The following is a 19015-nucleotide window of genomic DNA, read 5'->3' as shown; positions in this document are numbered from 1 at the left end:
GTTTATCTGTAAGACAGCAACCTGAATGTTGGCCAGCCTCAAAGTCAGAGCCTCTGAACTCCTACAGGGCTTCCCATGGTCTTCTCTATGGTAGTATTTCCTAATGTCTAATTTCAAGAGTATACAAATCTCCTGGAGAACTTGTTAAAGTGTAGATTTTGAGCCAGTAGGTCTGAAAGTCTGCATTTCTAACAAGATCCTAGGTGATGCTGATATAGCTGGTCTGTGGACAATCTGAATATGAAGGTGTTATGGTACAGACTGATTTTTAACTAATGCGCTGATTATTTAGAAGCTTGTCTAACTGTTCCTGTTTTCCTATAAATAAAGCAAGGATTCATTTTTTTACTATAACTTGTATAAGAGATGTTCAATAAATATTTGTTAATGTAACATTGCATAATGTATAAATGTGTATTTTCAGATTGCAGGTTTTCAACCCATTAATGAGTTGCAATCTATATGTATACATGTATGATATGCCTGGCACACTCGATTTTTAATAAATAATTATTAAATGAAAAATAGAAACATTCATAATATAAATTATACACAGCAAGTAGTAAGTGCTGTTAATCGTTATCTATATCCCCTTACTCCCTGTCCCCTTCAAGAAAAACATACCTTAAATAATGAAGAGATTTCAAATATGCAACTGTATTACATGGTCTTCAACAGGAGTTGAAAAACTATAGCCCATGGGACAAATCTGGCTAGCTGCTTGTTTTAATAGAACCCAAACACATTCATTCCTTTACATATTGTGTAAGGCTGCCTTTGCATTAGAAAGGCAAGGGTGAGTAGTTGCAGACCAGATGAACTGCTAAGCAAATATTTACTATTTTATTTACAAAAAAGGCTTCTCTATTTTTAATTACTTATACAATGCTTGGCATCTAATCATATGTATTCCAAAGATTATAAAGAACAAACGGTGGAAGTAACTTTTACCTTATTGTAATTCTTGGCTAATTCTAACATCTCTTTTACCACTGATTCATTGTGTTTACAGTGTTCACTGTAGTCCTGAAGTGTCAAACCTTCCATCCAACTCTTCTTATGCAAATTTAGCAACATCTAAAAAATAAAGAAAAAGTAATTATTTTTCTGCCTTGAGGATACCCCCTTCATTGTCTAGAGAAAAAAAAAATTTTTTTTGACTTAATGATTTAAATTTAACTTTATTAATGCAAATAAACTCCAATTAGAATGCTCCTGTATTTATATTAATATAACTTAAGGAGTACTCCAACACCAAGGCCTTTGCATTTGCTGTCCTTCTACCTAGAAGGCTATTCTCATCTTTGCATAACTTGCCTTCCTCTCTTCCTTATAGATAGATGTCTTCCCTAACAATACTATACCTAAAATAGTCGCACTACACTACCTTAAACAAAATCAAAATCTTTCTTCCCTTAACCTGCTGTATTACTTGTATAACGCTTACAAAGACCTGAAATTTTTGTTTACTTGTTTACTGCATTTCTCTCCCACTAAAGGGAAATCAAGAAGGCAGGGATTTTGCCCTATTCATTTCAAGACCACTAGGGTCTATATTCTAGAACAATATCTAATAACAGCTCAATAAACATCTGATGAATGAATGACATTCATATTAATATTACACAAAGTATCTCTAATTTTTCATATAGCCTAGCTTTTCAATGCCAAGATAACGAGATAAATGCCCTATTTACTGAGTGACCTTGTGTCAATCTTTCTGGTCCTCAGTTTAGAGATCTATGAATTAAGGGCTTGTATTAGGTAATCTCAAAGTTTCCTTCACATTCTGGTATTCCATCTATAACTTCCTTATTGTCAGGATGAAAAGCCATGAAACTGAGAATAAAAGATTTATCTAGGCTGGGCACAGTGGCTCATGCCTGTAATCCCAGCACTTTGGGAAGTCAAGGTGGGCGAATCAGTTGAGGTCAGCAATTCAAGACCAGCCTGGTTAAAATGGTGAAAGCCCCACACCGGGTCCTATTGTGGGGAGGGGGAAGAGGGGAAGGATAGCATTAGGAGATATACCTAATGTAAATGACGAGTTAATGGGTGCAGCACACCAACATGGCACATGTATACATATGTAACAAACCTGCACGTTGTGCACATGTACCCTAGAACTTAAAGTATAATTAAAAAAAAAAAAAAAAAAAAAAGGCGTTCTTTAACCACAAACAACAGCATGAGCCATCTGTGCCTTAAGGACATGCTCCTGCTGCAGATAACTAGCCAAGCCCATCTCTTTATTTTAGCCCATCCCTTCATTTCCTATAAGGGATACTTTTAGTTAATCGAACATCTGTAGAAACAATGCTAATGACTGGCTTGCTGTTAATAAATACGTGGGCAAATCTCTGTTCATGGCTCTCAGCTCTGAAGGCTGTGAGACCCCTGATCTCCCACTTCATACCTCTAAAACAAACAAACCAAAAAAAATGGTGAAAGCCTGTCGCTACTAAAAACACAAAAATTAGCTGGGTGTGGTGGCACACGCCTGTAATCTCAGCTACTTGGGAAGCTGAGGCAGAAGAATCACTTGGACCCGGGAGACGGAGGTTGCAGTGAGCTGAGATCACGCCACTACACTCCAGCCTGGGTGACAGAGTGAGTGAGACTCCAAAACAAACAAACAAACAAACAAAAAAAAACAAAAAAACAAAAAAAACTCATGTGCAATCACACCAGCAAATTAGGGTTGGACCCTATATTAGTGATCATGAAACTAAACACCTTAGTTCAATGTTTCTCAAATTGGACTTACAATTCTGAGTACTTATTCTTAGAAGTTTTTAAGTTTTCAAGTTTATATTTTAAGACAGTTTTTCTTAAAGTCCTACCCTACAAATTTCCTTCAATTAAGGACTATCATTAAATAAGTTTTCCCCTTTGGATGATTCACAAAACTGTGAAAAGTAAAAGAAAAAAAAATGATGGCTATAAAATGATTGTTGTTTTGTCAATAGAACCGTTATACTTTAAATGAGATCCCTGACCCATGAGAATCTGAAGATGTACTTGGAGATATATGGGGGTTTAGTTTAGAAAAATTATCCTACTTGCTTAGAAGTTTACAGCTATTTGTGGTACAAATTTTATCGTATATTGGAAAATAAGCTGCCTGTCAAAATCACCTATAAGGCTTTTCAAGATACAAAACTCCTCCATTCCCTTCCTTTGGTTCCAAAGGCACTAATTCTCCCATTTTCTTACTATGGCTCCAGGGGCAAAGAGAGTATGCCAAAAAAAATTAGGAAAACCCTCCACAGATGATTTCAGTTTCTTTGATTGCTTCCTAGCTTCTCCACTGATACCATTCTAGAAAATACACGTTTGAGAAATGTGGATGCTGCTACAACTACCTATGCTATATAGCCACCTATAATTAAGTGTTGAGACTTAAGATTTCCCTACCACTTCAAAAGCAAACAAAGACAGTTCCCAAGGAGCAGCAGGATATTCCTATCATACCTGGACAAGGATTCCCTTGAGACCCTCAAGTAAGGCTTGGGGTTAAATATACAAGTTGTCTGGATAAGAGTAAAGGCAGAGCTTTTGTTACCAAGAAGGCAGTTTAACAGCTAAACTGGGCTATTAAGAACATAAACATAACATTAAGTAATTTATGTAAGTGCTTATATATTTGCTGTTTATGCCAAGGAAAATGGCTAAGTTTATGAGATACTCCCCCAAAAAAGAGAAAGAAAAAGTTGATGTAATTAGCTAGACATTTCCGAATAGATGGGTATCAGATAGCAGTCTGATAAAATATTTATATTCTGAATGAATTTTGTTTGTACCTGAGTGGTGCCATTTTTCACAGCCTGTACTCATTCCATGTAAAATTAAAAATAAGTGTTAAAAATATACTTAATCAACTAAATCTATCACAGCAGAAGTAAACTGTGGTACACAGGCAGGAATTAGAAGACAGCTTTATAGGATCCCCTCAGGCCAAGGGGGAAGTAGTCCCCCACTCCCCTCGCTCATTACATGCTCAAGCACTGGGCTCTTCAGATGAGTTTATAAGTGGATTTCACCTTTTAAAACTCTAGTTTATCAAACTTAAAAAAAAAAAAATTAGAATTCTTATTTCAAAGAAAATCTTATATTGCATACCCTCCCCCCCCAGTATATAGATTAGATTAAAAATGGACGTGATCTGGTTGAAAGAGGGGGTAAGCGTGGAGAGCCCAGCTCACTCCATCCGCCACTTGCCATGTACCAGAATCCCCATCTAAGACACCTTGGTGAGAAACAGTTTGGGCTAGATAGAATGATCTTATTTGCTACTGATTACTTATCACTTTCAGACTTGAGAGTGGTCTCACTAACCAAAACTTACTGGCTATCAATCAACAGTAAACTCAGTGTTCTTTTAAAAAATGCTTTTAACTTTCTCAGAGAGAAATACAAGAAACTAATTAGGTGGATGACTAATTGTAATTGTAAAGAGGGGGAAAGTGGTTCAGATTGTAATATCAAAAAACAACAGGCAGAGTTAAATACTTGGCATTAGTTGAGAGAAAAACTATACTAGAAATAATCCTAAAATAGCAGAAACAAATGAGAATGCTAATTCATCAAAATGTCAGGTAATGTTAAAAACTAATCAAACTTGAAAACTGGTATAAAATGGGATAAGAATCTAGTACAAATTATCTGAAAACCCTATAACTGTTTCTCTTTGACTCACTTTTAGTTTTCCTTAGAGTAAACATGGTATGTTTTCTAAAAGCACTAAGCTGGGTGCAATGGCTCATGCTAATGATCCCAGCACTTTAGAAGGCTGAGGTGAGAGGATCACTTGAGCACAGGAGTTCAAGACCAACCTGAGCAACAAAGCAAGAGTCCGTTTCTACCTCCCACCCACCACCCAAAAAACAGCCAGGTGTGGTGGTGCATACCGATAGTCCCAGCTACTCGTGAGGCTGTAGAGTGAGGATCCCTTGAACCTAAAAGTTTGAGGCTGCAGCGTGCCATGATCACACCATTGCACTGAAGTCTGGGAGACAGAACAAGACCCCCTCTCTTAAAATAAACAATCAAAAAGCATGACACAACTGCAATTTAAGTCATTCCTCTCAAATTTATAGAGCGATATATTTACTAATTTAATTACAAAAAGCCTTTTTCTTGAAGAAGATAAGTTAATCAGAAAATCACAGAACTAAAAGAAATATTTTTATGATTTATCATAAAACCAAAGTGGAGTGTTTGATTTATTTCCTACTTCCTCTCCCACTTCAGCACCTACCAATAAGGTAAAATGTGTTTTTAAATAGTCCAATAAAATATGCCTTTATTTTGTGCTGCAATTCATCAATAATGGAATAATATTTCGAAACACTGAAAGAGGTCAAAAATTCAAATTTAAATCACATTCCAGGTAATAGTTTAAATGGTTTGAAAAAGACTTTTTTCCTCCTATAAGATAAAAATTCAAACTTACCTTCTGTTCCAGTTCATTTTTCCGATAGTTAATAGTAATGGAGTAATAATGTCTGTTTAGTCCATGAATTAATGCCTATATAGATAAATGATTTTAAAAAGGACAAATTACCATTTTTCACCTAATAAAAATGTTTGAAACTGTTGATATTCTTACATAATACCTGTACCATCCTCTAATAAAGGCATTTTATTTTAAGTAAATTAAGACAAAATTAAAGTATTTTTCTTAGCTATAAGTTTAAACCTAAGGTTTAGAGGAATGGGTTACACATTCTTCAAAGCATGATATGGAGGAGCACAAATTAAGCAGTTTCAGTAGCCTTGCTCAGTCAGAGATAAGGTTTGATCTTATTGTAAGCTAAGTTTATAAATCATTCATAATTTATTAAATCTAACTTTATGATATCTAGGGGGCTCATGGGTATTTCAAATGAAAAGCCTAAAAAGCTACAATAACACAACTGTTTCTTTACCCACATTAATCTGGAGTTCCCCTTTTCCTCATTCAGTTATGATTGATTCAGATAATTATGTTATGCATGTCTCCAAATTAACAATGTGGATTTTGGTCTTTACTGGGTCTGTCTAGCTAATGCTCTTATCCAGTGACATGCAGTCTCACTAACCAGAATTTTTTTCACCTCACTCTATTTCCAAGGTGAACAGTCCAATCATAATAAAATCTTAAGCTAACGGCATGGCTTTATTAAGAAACAATAATCCTGGATGTCCTGAAATCAAATCACAACTGCCCCCATATCTAAGTCTAACAACATCAAGTGTTCAAATGAGGTTCAACAGTATTGTGGTGGACCTAAAGGACCCTCTGGCAGCCTAAAAAAACATGAAAGTACAGAAATACACCTTTAGGGATATTTTTAACAAGTATAAAAACAAAAAGGACTTTGGAGTTAACCCTCAGGAATCTAAAGACAAAAGCTAACCAAAATAATCACCACTTCTCTAACTAATGGACTTTTACAATGTAGGTCTTAAGATGTCACCGAGGTAGAGGAAGAAGGGGTAAAAAAGAGAACATTTAATGAGCAGCTAGTATCTGCTTTACACATTAAATCTTCTAGTCTTCACAGTACTGTAAGGTAGGGCAATTCAATTTGTATTTTGACAGATGAAAATAAAATGCAGCATCAGGCTCAGTGGCTCAAGCCTGTAATCCCAGCACTGGATCACTTAAGCCCAAGAGTTTAAGACCAGCCTGGACAACATAGCAAGACCCCATCTCTATAAAAAACAAAAACAACAAAAAAGAAAGAAAATAAGACACAAATAGTAATTTGTCCAAGTTTATAGCTAGTGAAAGGCTAGATGGGGATCTGAACCTAGGTCATTCTTATTCCATAGCCTATGTTCTTTCTAACATACTATGCTACAATACATGTCAGGAAATTCTTGGATTAAGTCTGTGTACTTTAAGGATCAGGATGAAACAAAGCATTATGTTAATTTTTAAGCTTTGCTAGCAAAAATCACTCCAATGAGTATGAAAATATTTTAGATGAGTACTTTAACAATAGATTCTTATTTTACCAATGTCTGTTATAAAAGTGAGCTATGAAATTCCATAGGAAGCAGTGACTGATTGTAAAGTACCAAGGGTATATATTAAATCCTTATTCATTTCAGTAATCATCGGGAGCAATGAATTAAATTTTAGTGCATAAAAATGCTATTCTGTACAGACCAAAAAGTAGAAGTGATCAGGGCTTCCTTTAATCTGTGCTATTTGTGTACATTAGGAGATGAATCATCCTGGTAGAGAATTAGAAAAAGGTGCTCAGTCCTCTAAGCAGACATAGTCTGGCTGCAGACAGTGGAGCTTGAGCTGGAAGCTCCCTCATCCAAGCATGTTTGCGCAATGCACTCACTAATTGCACAACCCTACATGGTGGTCATAAAGCTAGTAACTGCTATAGCCAATACATACAGAAGCCAGTTGATGGACCCACAGATACTAGGCCCTATATTTTTGAGACTATCAAAATCAGATAGTCTCATTTTGATAGTCATGGTTCATGATAGTGACTCATGGGTTCCTGATAGTGACCACCAGCATGTGAGCTGATGGTTGTTATCAGACTTTTATCCCTATTACTTGAAAATCAGTTTTTTAGATAAAAGCAATAAAACTAACACAGACAGCAAGAAAGATCAGCAGGTATAAAAATAACAAAACAATGGTAAGTTTAAATCAAATGATATCCTCAAGTAGTCTTTCAATTTCACTTACTCACCTGCTGTGGTGCCTCCAGTGCCTTCCTCCCAAATCATAAGTCAACCAGCCATGTCCTTTTTGGGTTCATGTAGAACTACACACGACCAACTGACTTATGATTTTACCTCTATGCACTCACTGCTGTGGAAAAGCAGGCGCATTATAAAACACACAGTTTACGAATTATATATAAGCTATTCATGGGTTGCTGATAAGTTTTTAAAGTTTTCATGCTCCTTAAAAAGGTGTGCTTGGATCTAAAGACAAATTTGTTTGCCTTTATTTTATATTGATAAACTGAAAATATGGTGGTAACTGATATCCTTTAAATCACGTTCTAAAATGAAGCTTTCTGAATATAAATAGAATAACTGAAAAGAAACAAAATGTGTTTTGTGGTTCCCTCTAGAGTGGAGAACTGAGTTGCAGAAGGCGAAAGAGGAAGGGAGAGTTTTTGCTAAATGACTTTGTACTGTAAATTTTTTTTAACTGTATATATATTATCTATGCCAAAATTAATTAATTAAATTTCCAACGATAATATAAAAGAATGAAGCAATCTGGTTATGAGTACTAGTTCCTGCATTACCTCACTGGGCAACCTGGGCAACTCACCTTTATGGGCCTCAGGTTTCCTCATGTACGAAATGATTACAATGGCTCCTTTCTAGTGCAATTGTTTTATAACTTATATGTTCAGTAATTACTGATACAATGTTTTCCAAATAGCTTAACTCTATTAAACAATGCAACTGTACTCAACACTATACTTAGAGGCTCTTAGCCTTAGCACATGCATCTATGCATCAATATTTACTAAATTTCCATTAGACTGACTACCAATCTTCAAATTTACTGTGACACTTAAGAATCCAAAATGTCACTAAACAGTTTATAATGGAATAGTTTAAAAAATTTAGTCACTAAAATAAATGCTTGTTAACTCTCAATTCTAAACATTTGACAGTAACAGACAAATGTTCCAAGTGCAAAATAATATACATTATCATATATTAATATAAAAGCCTAGAGTACAGGCATTATACTTTCTCCTCTCTATGAAGATTATTAGTGGCTTCTATTATATAAAACATGAAAGTGAAAATAACCTTTGTCTCTTAGCTTATTTCAACACTGTCAATTAGTACTTTAAAAATAACATTTTCTAAAAGCAATGTATGTTTCACTGAACAAAAATTTAAGACATATGGGCAAGGAAAGACAAAAAAGTCTCACAATTCTACCATCCAAAGGTAACCAATGCTAATATCCTGGTATAAAATATACAGGCACCATCTATAAAATACACGCTTGCAGAATGGAGAACTGATATATTCTGCTGTATAATCTTTTTCTTACTTAACATATTTGAACTTTTCCCAAATTATTAAATAGCTGTCTACAATGAATCATAATTTTTCTCTACTACTTTAAGTATAATAGTAAAAAAAAAATCGGTTAGAAAATCATTAGTGACCACCAGCATGTGAGCTGATGGTTGTTATCAGACTTTTATCCCTACTACTTGAAAGCTGGTTTAAGAGCAAGGCCCCTCTTAACACCAGCTAATTTCCCCTTCAAAATAAAAGGCATGGCATTTCTGAAAGGCTTCTGATCCCAGAGTTAAATATTCTGCTAACATAAAGTAATATTCATTACAGATATTACCATTCCCTTCAGGCTCTTCTGGGTTGTTTTCTAGCTTGTCTTAGAAAAATAAGAAAGTACATTAAGGTATGGCTTTGTTCTGTGACTTGTTGGCTTGGTCCCATTTGTGTGTTTTAGTATTGAAATTGTCTTAAAACTGTAGAGCACCCAGATAGATGTCATTCTGATGGGCGCTATATAAACTGTGAAATAAATATATTTAGAAGTTCTAATTGGAAGGCAAAACAAACTAAAATGAAAGGAAAAATAATGATGCTGTAGTTGTTATATACACATGTTGTTTAACACAGGTTTGGAACCTGCTTTATAAGGTGCACTTTAAATTACAGGCTGTAAAGTAAGATTAAAAAATACCAACTGGACTGGTATTAAAAAAACACATTATTAATATTGATTACAGTCAATTTTTAAGGTTAAAAAGCAGTGCTTTAATTTTAAAAAAGAAATCTGCAACAGGTGGTGAGTGAGTTGCAATTAGTAAAAACTTCTGGCAGAAACATACCATGTAGTAATCACAATGATCTTGGCTTGTGAGATGCTACTTAACCTTTTGCAAAAAATAATGAAGCAGTATGATGCTACTGGAGTTTATAAAAAAAGGTCATTATCACAGGCTAAACAGGCCCAATAATATACTCTCTTGGAACATGCAAGTACGGGCTTGTCTGTACCCAGTCAAAACCACTGGTAGCTTATTTCATACTCATTATACTTTGCAGTTTTCCTTGACTTGCAATTTTTTTTTTTTTTTTTTCAAATCACACCTCAATCCTTTAAAACAAAACACTTCACTTTGATGAAGATTTCGGAAGAGTGACTGCCGCAAAATTAAGCATTTAAAAGTATAAAGTTATCAAAGTGTAACTAAGGCTTAACCATGGTTAACTGTCAAAGCCATAACTCCCCAAAGACAACCTCATGACAGAGCAAGGTTTCAGAAGGGAGCAGCAATAACTACTAAAATGTCTTTGTTTTATGTATTCTACTTAACCAAACGTGGTATTTCTGCCCATTTAATTAATCTTTAGAGAAGTAATTAACTAGATAGCCACAGACTGTGGTGCATTTAAAAACACATTTAAAATAATTTTTGCAGACAATACAGATTTGTATAAAAACAACATGGCATGTGAATGATACAAAGAAAACAATCACTCAAGAGGATATTAAGTGTCTGAATATCGGTAACTGCAATTAATGGTAACTGATTATCACAATAAAAAACAAGATATAAACTCTCATCACAAGTAACACATGGAGGTCTTTTATAGGGTTTATTTTAAAGGTGGGTTTTTTAAAAAAGAAAATTTTAAGTATATTTAAGAATTATTTCTAGGGATATCTTAAAATATACAGCAATTTCTCCATTGTTTTCTGCTATGAAAAATACCTACTAATCAAGCAATGATAATAGTTATGTCCTTCACCTGAAACTCCTATTGGTCCTTCTCTATAATGTTAACCATGCAAAGCCAGAATGCTTTCAAGATAAAGGATCTACTATGCTCCCAAAAAGGGTGTCCTCAAATATGATAGGAAAATTTAAAGACCCCATTAAAAATTGACTCACACATGAGCAAATCTAACTTTTACAGTATTTCTACAATTCTCTTTTAAAACAAAAGAAAAATTAATGTGCAAGCAAATTAAAATACTAAGAATTAGAACTTAAAAAGACTACTTATAGCAGGCTTTTAAAATGTAAAACAGAGTTTTAACACATTATCAAATATAGGCAATACCTGGATAGATGGCTTGTTTAAGTGACCCAGATTTGAAGTTGTTTGTCTTGGTTCATGTCCTAAGACCATCATATTAGCATTGATCAATCTGAAGGCATCAATAACAACCTGTAAAAACAAGGTGTCAAGTCAATTCTTTTTTTAAAAGCAAGTGATAATGCCAAGCAACAGTGGACAAGGCATGATCAACGTGCATCTGTTTCTGGACTATATCCAGAAAATCATTTAATTATAATATTAATAAAAAAGAACCTCCTGCTGACTGTGCCATCAGCACACCACCCTCTATCTTGTAATGTAAGGTGACACCAATTATTGCAATTTTCATGAAACAGTAAAGAAAAAAATTAACTTTGCATCTTTATTATTGAAATATGTCATTACTAAACTTACACCAAACAGCCTTCACTGGTGTGCATATGTTTGTCACCTAAATTTTACCTAATCAAAATGAATGACAGAGAAACTAAAACTGAAAGTGAGCACAAGTTAAGGGACCACATCTAAAGCCCAGCCCTGTCACATCAATTACACCACCACAGTACTTGAAATGACAACAAAATTACAGCCAGCAAGGCACTTGCCCACGTATTCTCTTCTAGTCAGATACCTTTTACTTCTTGTGACTATGAAAGACTTTATACCTTGTCTGATGGCCTTAAATGTCCAAGCCACTGTCAAGTATAGAAGGCACAATATAAGAAAACCAAGGTCATCCATGCTTTAAGCCAAGAACATGGTATGGAATGATAAGGTCCTAAATTCATGGTAAAGAAATTACAATAGGTATATTCTTTTTGTGTGTACAGAAATACTTCAAATTCTTCTATGATACAATAACATCTGTTAGCTCTTACATATAAAGAGATTGACAAGAATCACATACTTGCTAAAGCTTTTCAACACTGTAAAGTTTTACATAAAGTCATGTGACTTTAAGACAGATTGCCACTTTAAGGGAATTTAACTCAATAGATTTATCACATAAAACAATCAAAGCAAGATAGTATAGTAGCAGAGTATTTCTATATTTTGCCTTTAAAAGTGCTGAACAATCAATGTTTTAAAAGCTGTGTCAACTAGATTTGTTCTTATGTGTACAATTATTACTTGAGGATATTAAGAGATTAAAAATACTTAAGCCAACCAAATCGAATCAAGTCTGAAAATTCTGTTTGTAATAAGTATTACTGCATGCTGTATGCTAAAGAACAAGATTTAAAGAAAGAAATCACCCTTTGTAAAAGATTGCTATGATGGGTCCAAAGACAATAACAAAAAATACAAACCTAGACTAAAACATGATGGCAAGTGAATCAATCCAAGTTTCTGTCTACTCATTTGACCTACAATATCAACTCTGAATTTCACTTTTATTTTGAACAGTTAACATTTTCCCAAAGATTCATTCCTCTTGCATCAAAATAAAGCCAAGTATCCCAAGAACATGAATGATTTAATGGTTTGTGAAAACTTTTTTCTTTTTATACAATAACCTCAATCCACACTTAACTTTCAGGTTTATATATAAATAAATACGGCCTACATTGCTTATACTTAAAATTTTTTTCTAAACATATTCTCTTTTTTTAAAAAAGCAATAAAAACAAGTACTAACATCAGACATATTTTAATCAGATATTATCATAAATAACTTCAAACAATTGTTAAAAATACAGAAGTAAAATTTTCTCACACTCATACTAAATAAGATAAAGTTAAAATGTTGGCAAAGGAGGAAGAAGGTGACCATTTTCAAAGATAGGTATATAACTTAAACACAAAATTAAGAATTGCCACCCTAACTATTAATGGTAAATATTTAAGAGCAAAGCATCATTTTGGTCCATTTCAAGATTTCAGTAAAATCATTTATGAGGGAGAGAAAAAGCTCCTACAAAACTATGAAAATTTCATTATATAGCACAACAAAATTCCTGTATACTTTTTTATAGTGAATGCTTTCAAACTAAAACGGCAGACAGCTATTTTACTTGTAGAAGTCTGTATTATTTCTCTGAAATATTATAAGCAGGTGTGAAACTTCATAAAAAGGAAATGAAAATACCAGTTAAGTAGGTATCATGATCTGTTAAAAACAAATTTTTAAAATTTTCTTAAGAAATTAAGAGAAAAATTCAAGAAGTTAATAAAATGACATGCTTTCATTGACAATTCCTAAGTATCAATGATGGCCTATAGAAAATGACTACTTTACACTAAGATTAAAGGAATTTGCTGCCATCACTATAGCAACTGTCTTAAGGAAACTAACATGTTCAACAACCTGCAGACCAAAATTAGATTTAGTATGCAATAAAATATAAACATGGCAATATAGTCTACATTTTAATTTTTGTATAATTTTATCATTGCTTTTTGCGCTGTGAAAATAAGTGGATTTATCCCTGAGAGCAACCTATCAAAATAGACTCATTAATGTCCAGTGCACTAATGAGCAACGGGTGAAGAAGGTGTTAATTATGCCACAGTAAGATTAAAAAAAAAAAAAAAAAAAGCCCTAGTGAGCACTCGACGGTGTGTATAAGCTGAAAACGTTTCTCCATGTTTATGTATTTACAGCATGATGCAACAGAATGACAGCAAAATGATCACTCCATGGTTAAGAACAGAAATCTTAGATACAACACACTGAACAAAGAACCCCCAAGAATTAATTAAGGTATGGGTGGGTAGGGGAAATAATCCATTTTTTTGAGCTCTCTGAGTTTTCTAAACAGTTCATTTTGAAGTATATAGACATTAAATTAGTGCAGTTTGTATCTTATAAACTAAAGCAGTAATTAACCAAAAAACTTTACACAAAAAGTATCTCCTTAATATATAATAACAAAAACCTCTGAGTAAAGTATGAAGAATATTTTCAGGAATATGATGCTAGACTTTGAAAAATTCCTTTCCATACTGAAGGCCTACACACCACATTGAATCTCTATTCACCAGCCTGACCATTTAATTTTTTCTGGTACAAGTGCCTTGAGACTTTTCAGAGGTCACTGCAACAGTAGACAGCTTATAACAAAACCATTAGCAGTTTGGCTAGCTTAGGGAAACCTCTTACTTTCCTTTTTTGTTTATTATCACTGCATGAATCTGCAGCATATGATAGTTTATAATTTCTCAGGCTTGTTAAATTCATGTTAAAGGTCTGTTTTCTTGTTGAATAAATTTTGTTCATATAATGCTGCCTATTTCATACACTCAGTCTTTAATAGCACCTTTGGTCTATGCGCAACTCACAGATCAAAACAGAGGACTAAAATAGGGGTTGATGATGCTATTTACATGTGTGATTCCTGCTGTCTTCTTGTTAGTAGCTTTAATATAATAGAAGACCTTGTCTGTTTTGTAATTAACACATCTTTACTGGAGAGATATTTGGAAGTGATTGCTGTGAATATACTGGTTAGTAAAATAAACACAATCACACACCACTTTCTGTTATCAGACAAATTTGTGAATTGTACACATTATACTCCAGATCAACAAACTGTGATATAACAGCCAAGTAGAAGACACATATTTATATAACCCTTTATTTTTCTGAAAATATGTATTCACTCTGACCTTGCAAATATAATTAGCTTGTGGGATGTGCAGATTTCAGTACCATGGTTGCTTTACTAATTGCAACTCTTGGAAATAGATACTAAATATTTGGAAGCTGCCAATACAAAATAAAAACTGCATGTTTTTTGTACATCTGTCTTAGATTATAAAAGCAAAATAGTTTTAAAAACAATACTGAGTTCCGTATTTATTCCAAGCATGCCCAAGGGTCAAGGATCTATCATTTCGTTTTAATGACGAATCTGGTTTATGACTTAAAACTCAGTCTAATCCATAATTTTTTGGCTTCTTTCATGAGTAGAATACAGTTCATCCAATATGCTATTTATTTTAAAATTCGTGTTTTCACATCAACTGCTAGGTCACTGAAAGACTAGACTAAATTTCTAAAGCACCAATCTATAGTTCCCAATTTTTACATCCAAAGGAAGCTATTTTTAAGCAAAGCTCTTCAAATTAGTTTAATACAAAGGTGTTTTAAAGAAAAATACACAAACACTTCTGGCAGTAGCTGTAATTTTTTTCTCTCTCTCTCTTTTCAGTAGTTGCCTTTGGTCCAGTTGTACTTATATCACAGTCAATGATTATGGGTATTTACAGAGTAGAACTAATGTTTTAAGAATTTATAATGCATTCATTTTCTTGAGCTTAAAAATGAAACAATCAGAATCTTCCATAACCTCAGGTCAGCTCACTATATATATAATATATATTATATATGTATGCTTATATATTATATATAATAAAATTATTCATCATATATAGATGAACTGTAACTTGTATATATGCAATGAACTGAAATAATTTTTAAAAACTTGAAAAAATTTTAAGACCTCAAAATCAATGTCAAACACTAAAAAGAAAGTAAAAATTCAGTTACTAGTTAGACTACATATTTTAAAACATAAAACCATCACTATGTAAAGTAAATCTCTAAATGATTATAAAAATGAAAGGTGTGGAAAGAGAGGCAACCCATATCAAATACTCTTTATCACCTAGAAATGACCTGTTATCAACTGCTTAGGTTGTTTCTAGATTCTTTAAAAATTAAGAGTGCATGTGACCTGGGAAGTACTGCTGGGGTTTGTGACCATTTCGTTACTTCTGCTGCCATGCACTGCCAGACATCTATAAGAGAAAAACATCTTATGTCTCTTGTAAGCCCACAGCATAAAAAATTCAGAGAAATCTTACTTTTTATGCCATTTCCAATGAAAAGCACTAAGAACTAAAACTGACTCATGCCAAATGCATATCACTGAATTGCTGTGATTTCTTAGTCTCAAGTTTGCAACACGGAAATTATTTATAAAATGTCAATTTTAGCTCTGGAAAAGAAATTCCTATGTGTATGTACATTTTCTTTCTTCATCCTCGGAGAATTGCTTACTGTAGCTAGAGATCTGTAGTACAACTTCAGTATATTGGGAGAAAAGGGGGATGGGGTGTAACTTGCATAATTTACTTTTTTTGACAAGTGAAGACATGCATCAAAATTCAAAGAGTAAATCCACAAGTTTTGAACATATATGCTTTAATGAAAACAAATCGATCTTTAGAAACTAGTATGGTAAAAGGTAATTAGACATTTTTAGAGTCATGAAACACTGGGAAAAGAATTTACTTAAGTTATAATAAAAATAAAGTTTCACAGAATTTTTTCAACATATGCATGTAGTCAGTATGGTGTAGAGGTTTAAATGCTTGAGGCACTCTGGAGTCAATCCTGCCTAAGTTAGAATTCTGGGTCTATCACTTACTAGCTAAGGGACCTCAAACAAGTTATTTAACCCTTCAATTTCTCCATTTGCTCATGAATGACGATGCCTCACAGACTTGGTAATAAAATAATATATGTGTTTCTGCCACTATAGTTTTCACTGTTACTAACCGTGGCAGTGATGGAGTTGCCCAGCTCAGATCTTTCAACAGAACCTGCTGTGGAGTGTATGACTGACTCACAACCTCCAGCTTTTACACCTTTGGATCCACTGGGCATTCACACCAGGTCATACTTCTCCTGGGCAGCTCCCAGCCAACAACTGAACACAGCAGTGGTACTAGAACCTAGTCATTCCTGCCAAATAAGGGATTCCTGTAAAGGCTAATTTTGGCTCAAGGATTCCCCAGCAGCCTGGCTGAAATTTTCTGAGCACTAGCTACAGTCTGTGGCTCTTCTACCTAATCTACCTTCACTTTCTCCTTTTGCAGGGTCAAACCTTCACTGCTGTCTGAAGGCTCTCCCCTTTCTCCAACATGGGTGTCTCCCCCAATAAATCTCTTGCATGTCTAATTTCATTTTGGCATCTGATCCACAGAGGACCCAAACTGATACAGTTAACAAAGCAGAGTACTGGTATCATGAAGAGTGTTAAAATTGGAACAAAGTTACCCTAAAAATCGAGTTATAACTATAAATTTTGCTTCAGGAGACACCTGAAGTATTAAAAAACAATAGGAAATTAGAGAGTGACACTTTAAGATGTATTTCTTTAGGGAAATTCCTGATTACCATAAGAAAGCGTATAGTTACACTGAAGGTTATTATCTCTCTTTTAAAAATGACTGAATATGCCTAGAATCTTGATACTACTCCTGCATGATCAGTGTTTCTAGACTCATAAGTGACAAACAGTGAGCTTAAAATTGAACTCCTCAGGGGACTACTAATAAGCTACAAGAGACTATCACCTATGGATCACTAATCTGATATCAATTCTATCTAGTGGCTATTCAGTCTACATAAAATGGAACCAGTGACTTCAGATCCCTTTCTAGTGGAAAAATTAAAACAAGTGGTTTGTCTGTTGGCAATTCCATATAAAGCAAAGGAATAAAGGGCCCTAGAGAACAAAGATGGGCTCAACTATGTTAGCATGGCAGTAGAGCATGTGGATGAGAATAAGGGATGTATATACATTGCTTGTGCTATAACACCACATTCAAAGAAAAATACAAAGTATATCCACTGAACTACTATCTCTCAATAGGCAAAGGCATTTTAGTAGGAAAAATATGTAAAGGCCAATTACTTTGCTGTGTATCACTTTTGTGTATTTTTATTTTGCTTATCAATTAAATATATATAGAAATTATCTTGCTAATCCTCTCAACCAAGTTTAGGTATTAATATTATCAATCCATGGATGAGGAAACTGCAGTGTAGAGAATTTAAATCAATTAAATGAAATGACACAACCTAAATGATACCACTATGATTTGTACCTATACAGCCTGCCAAAGCCAGTACTCTTCATCATGAAGCTGTTTGTTATAATAGCTGTCCTGACACAAAAACAAGAAAGGATTACTACTAGGTTCAGTTACTCAACAGCAAGGTTTGTGTCTCATTCGTCACTGAATATCCATTCTATAACAGAGTAAGTGGCACACAAAACACAGCGCAAAATAAGTATCTACTGAAATGAAAAACTAAAAAAAAAAAGCACTTTTGGTTACTATGCTATAGAAATTTTTAACACTTATGTTTATTTTTCCTGAAAAAAAAAAGGAAAGAAAAGAAAAATATCCATTATCTATAAACAAAATCTAATCACTAGCTTGTTAACAATATAGTTTTTACTTATCACTGCTCCGTTCTGAATTCATGAAATACTTTTTTGTGACCTGCTAAACTGAGAAACTCATAGACCACTGACTTGTATTTAATTTGGATTTAAAACTACATATGGTAAAGCTATGTGGAATGTGAAAAGTGGCTGTAAGCATCTATTAATCAGCTTACTAGTAGCCTAAAACTCACAACCGAGGGATCAGTTATGACTTTGAAGAAAATTTACCACTTCATTTCTACCCTCTTCAGGAAATTACAATGACAAGAAGACATTAAACCTGACAAAACTAAGTCCCAGGTCCAGAAATATCCTCACAACTAACAATGGCTAACGTCACATCTAGAGTGTGATCTTTTAAAATTAAAATATATAGGCTCTGAAAAGGCCTCTCAATCAAAGTCATAGTTTCCACGTTTCCACTTGCTAGTTCAAAACTGGCATTAAGGATAGGGAGTAAATCATATTCTTCTCTATAACTCCAATGTACTCTTGGCATAAAGTAGCGATCAACAGGTGTCTGTTGAACCAATGACCAGGGATAATTAGATGACTACAGAAAGAAAAGCATTCAAGAAGTGAGAGTCAATAAATAATATTCTTACAGGTAATGAATGATGTATTTTTACTGAAACAGTTGGATTCAAACTAATTTGAAGCACATTTACATCATTCAAAATGCACAGCAAGTAGTAAAGCATAACAAATTAGCTCAGAGATTATATTAATCTAGAAGCTCCAGGTTAAAA

The 19015-nt window shown here is 33.9% G+C and overlaps 1 protein-coding gene across 3 annotated transcripts in view; it reads right to left on the bottom strand.

Annotated features, from left to right (window-relative positions):
- PSMD14 (proteasome 26S subunit, non-ATPase 14) overlaps nt 1–19015 on the bottom strand; it is a 110316-nt gene that overhangs the window by 15701 nt on the left and 75600 nt on the right. For all 3 annotated transcript variants that reach the window (XM_003907535.3, XM_017946577.2, XM_021923666.1), the window contains 3 exons: nt 11101–11208; nt 5456–5530; nt 952–1077 (listed from right to left, as the gene is read on the bottom strand). In XM_003907535.3, the coding sequence (XP_003907584.1) occupies nt 952–1077; nt 5456–5530; nt 11101–11208 (309 nt within the window). The remainder of the gene's footprint in view (nt 1–951; nt 1078–5455; nt 5531–11100; nt 11209–19015) is intronic.

The sequence above is a fragment of the Papio anubis genome, chromosome 10 (genome assembly GCF_008728515.1).
Source record: "Papio anubis isolate 15944 chromosome 10, Panubis1.0, whole genome shotgun sequence".
In the NCBI taxonomy this organism is placed as follows: domain Eukaryota; kingdom Metazoa; phylum Chordata; class Mammalia; order Primates; family Cercopithecidae; genus Papio; species Papio anubis.
Note: the sequence above shows the minus strand (reverse complement) of the source record. Positions and strands in the feature narration are given on the sequence as shown.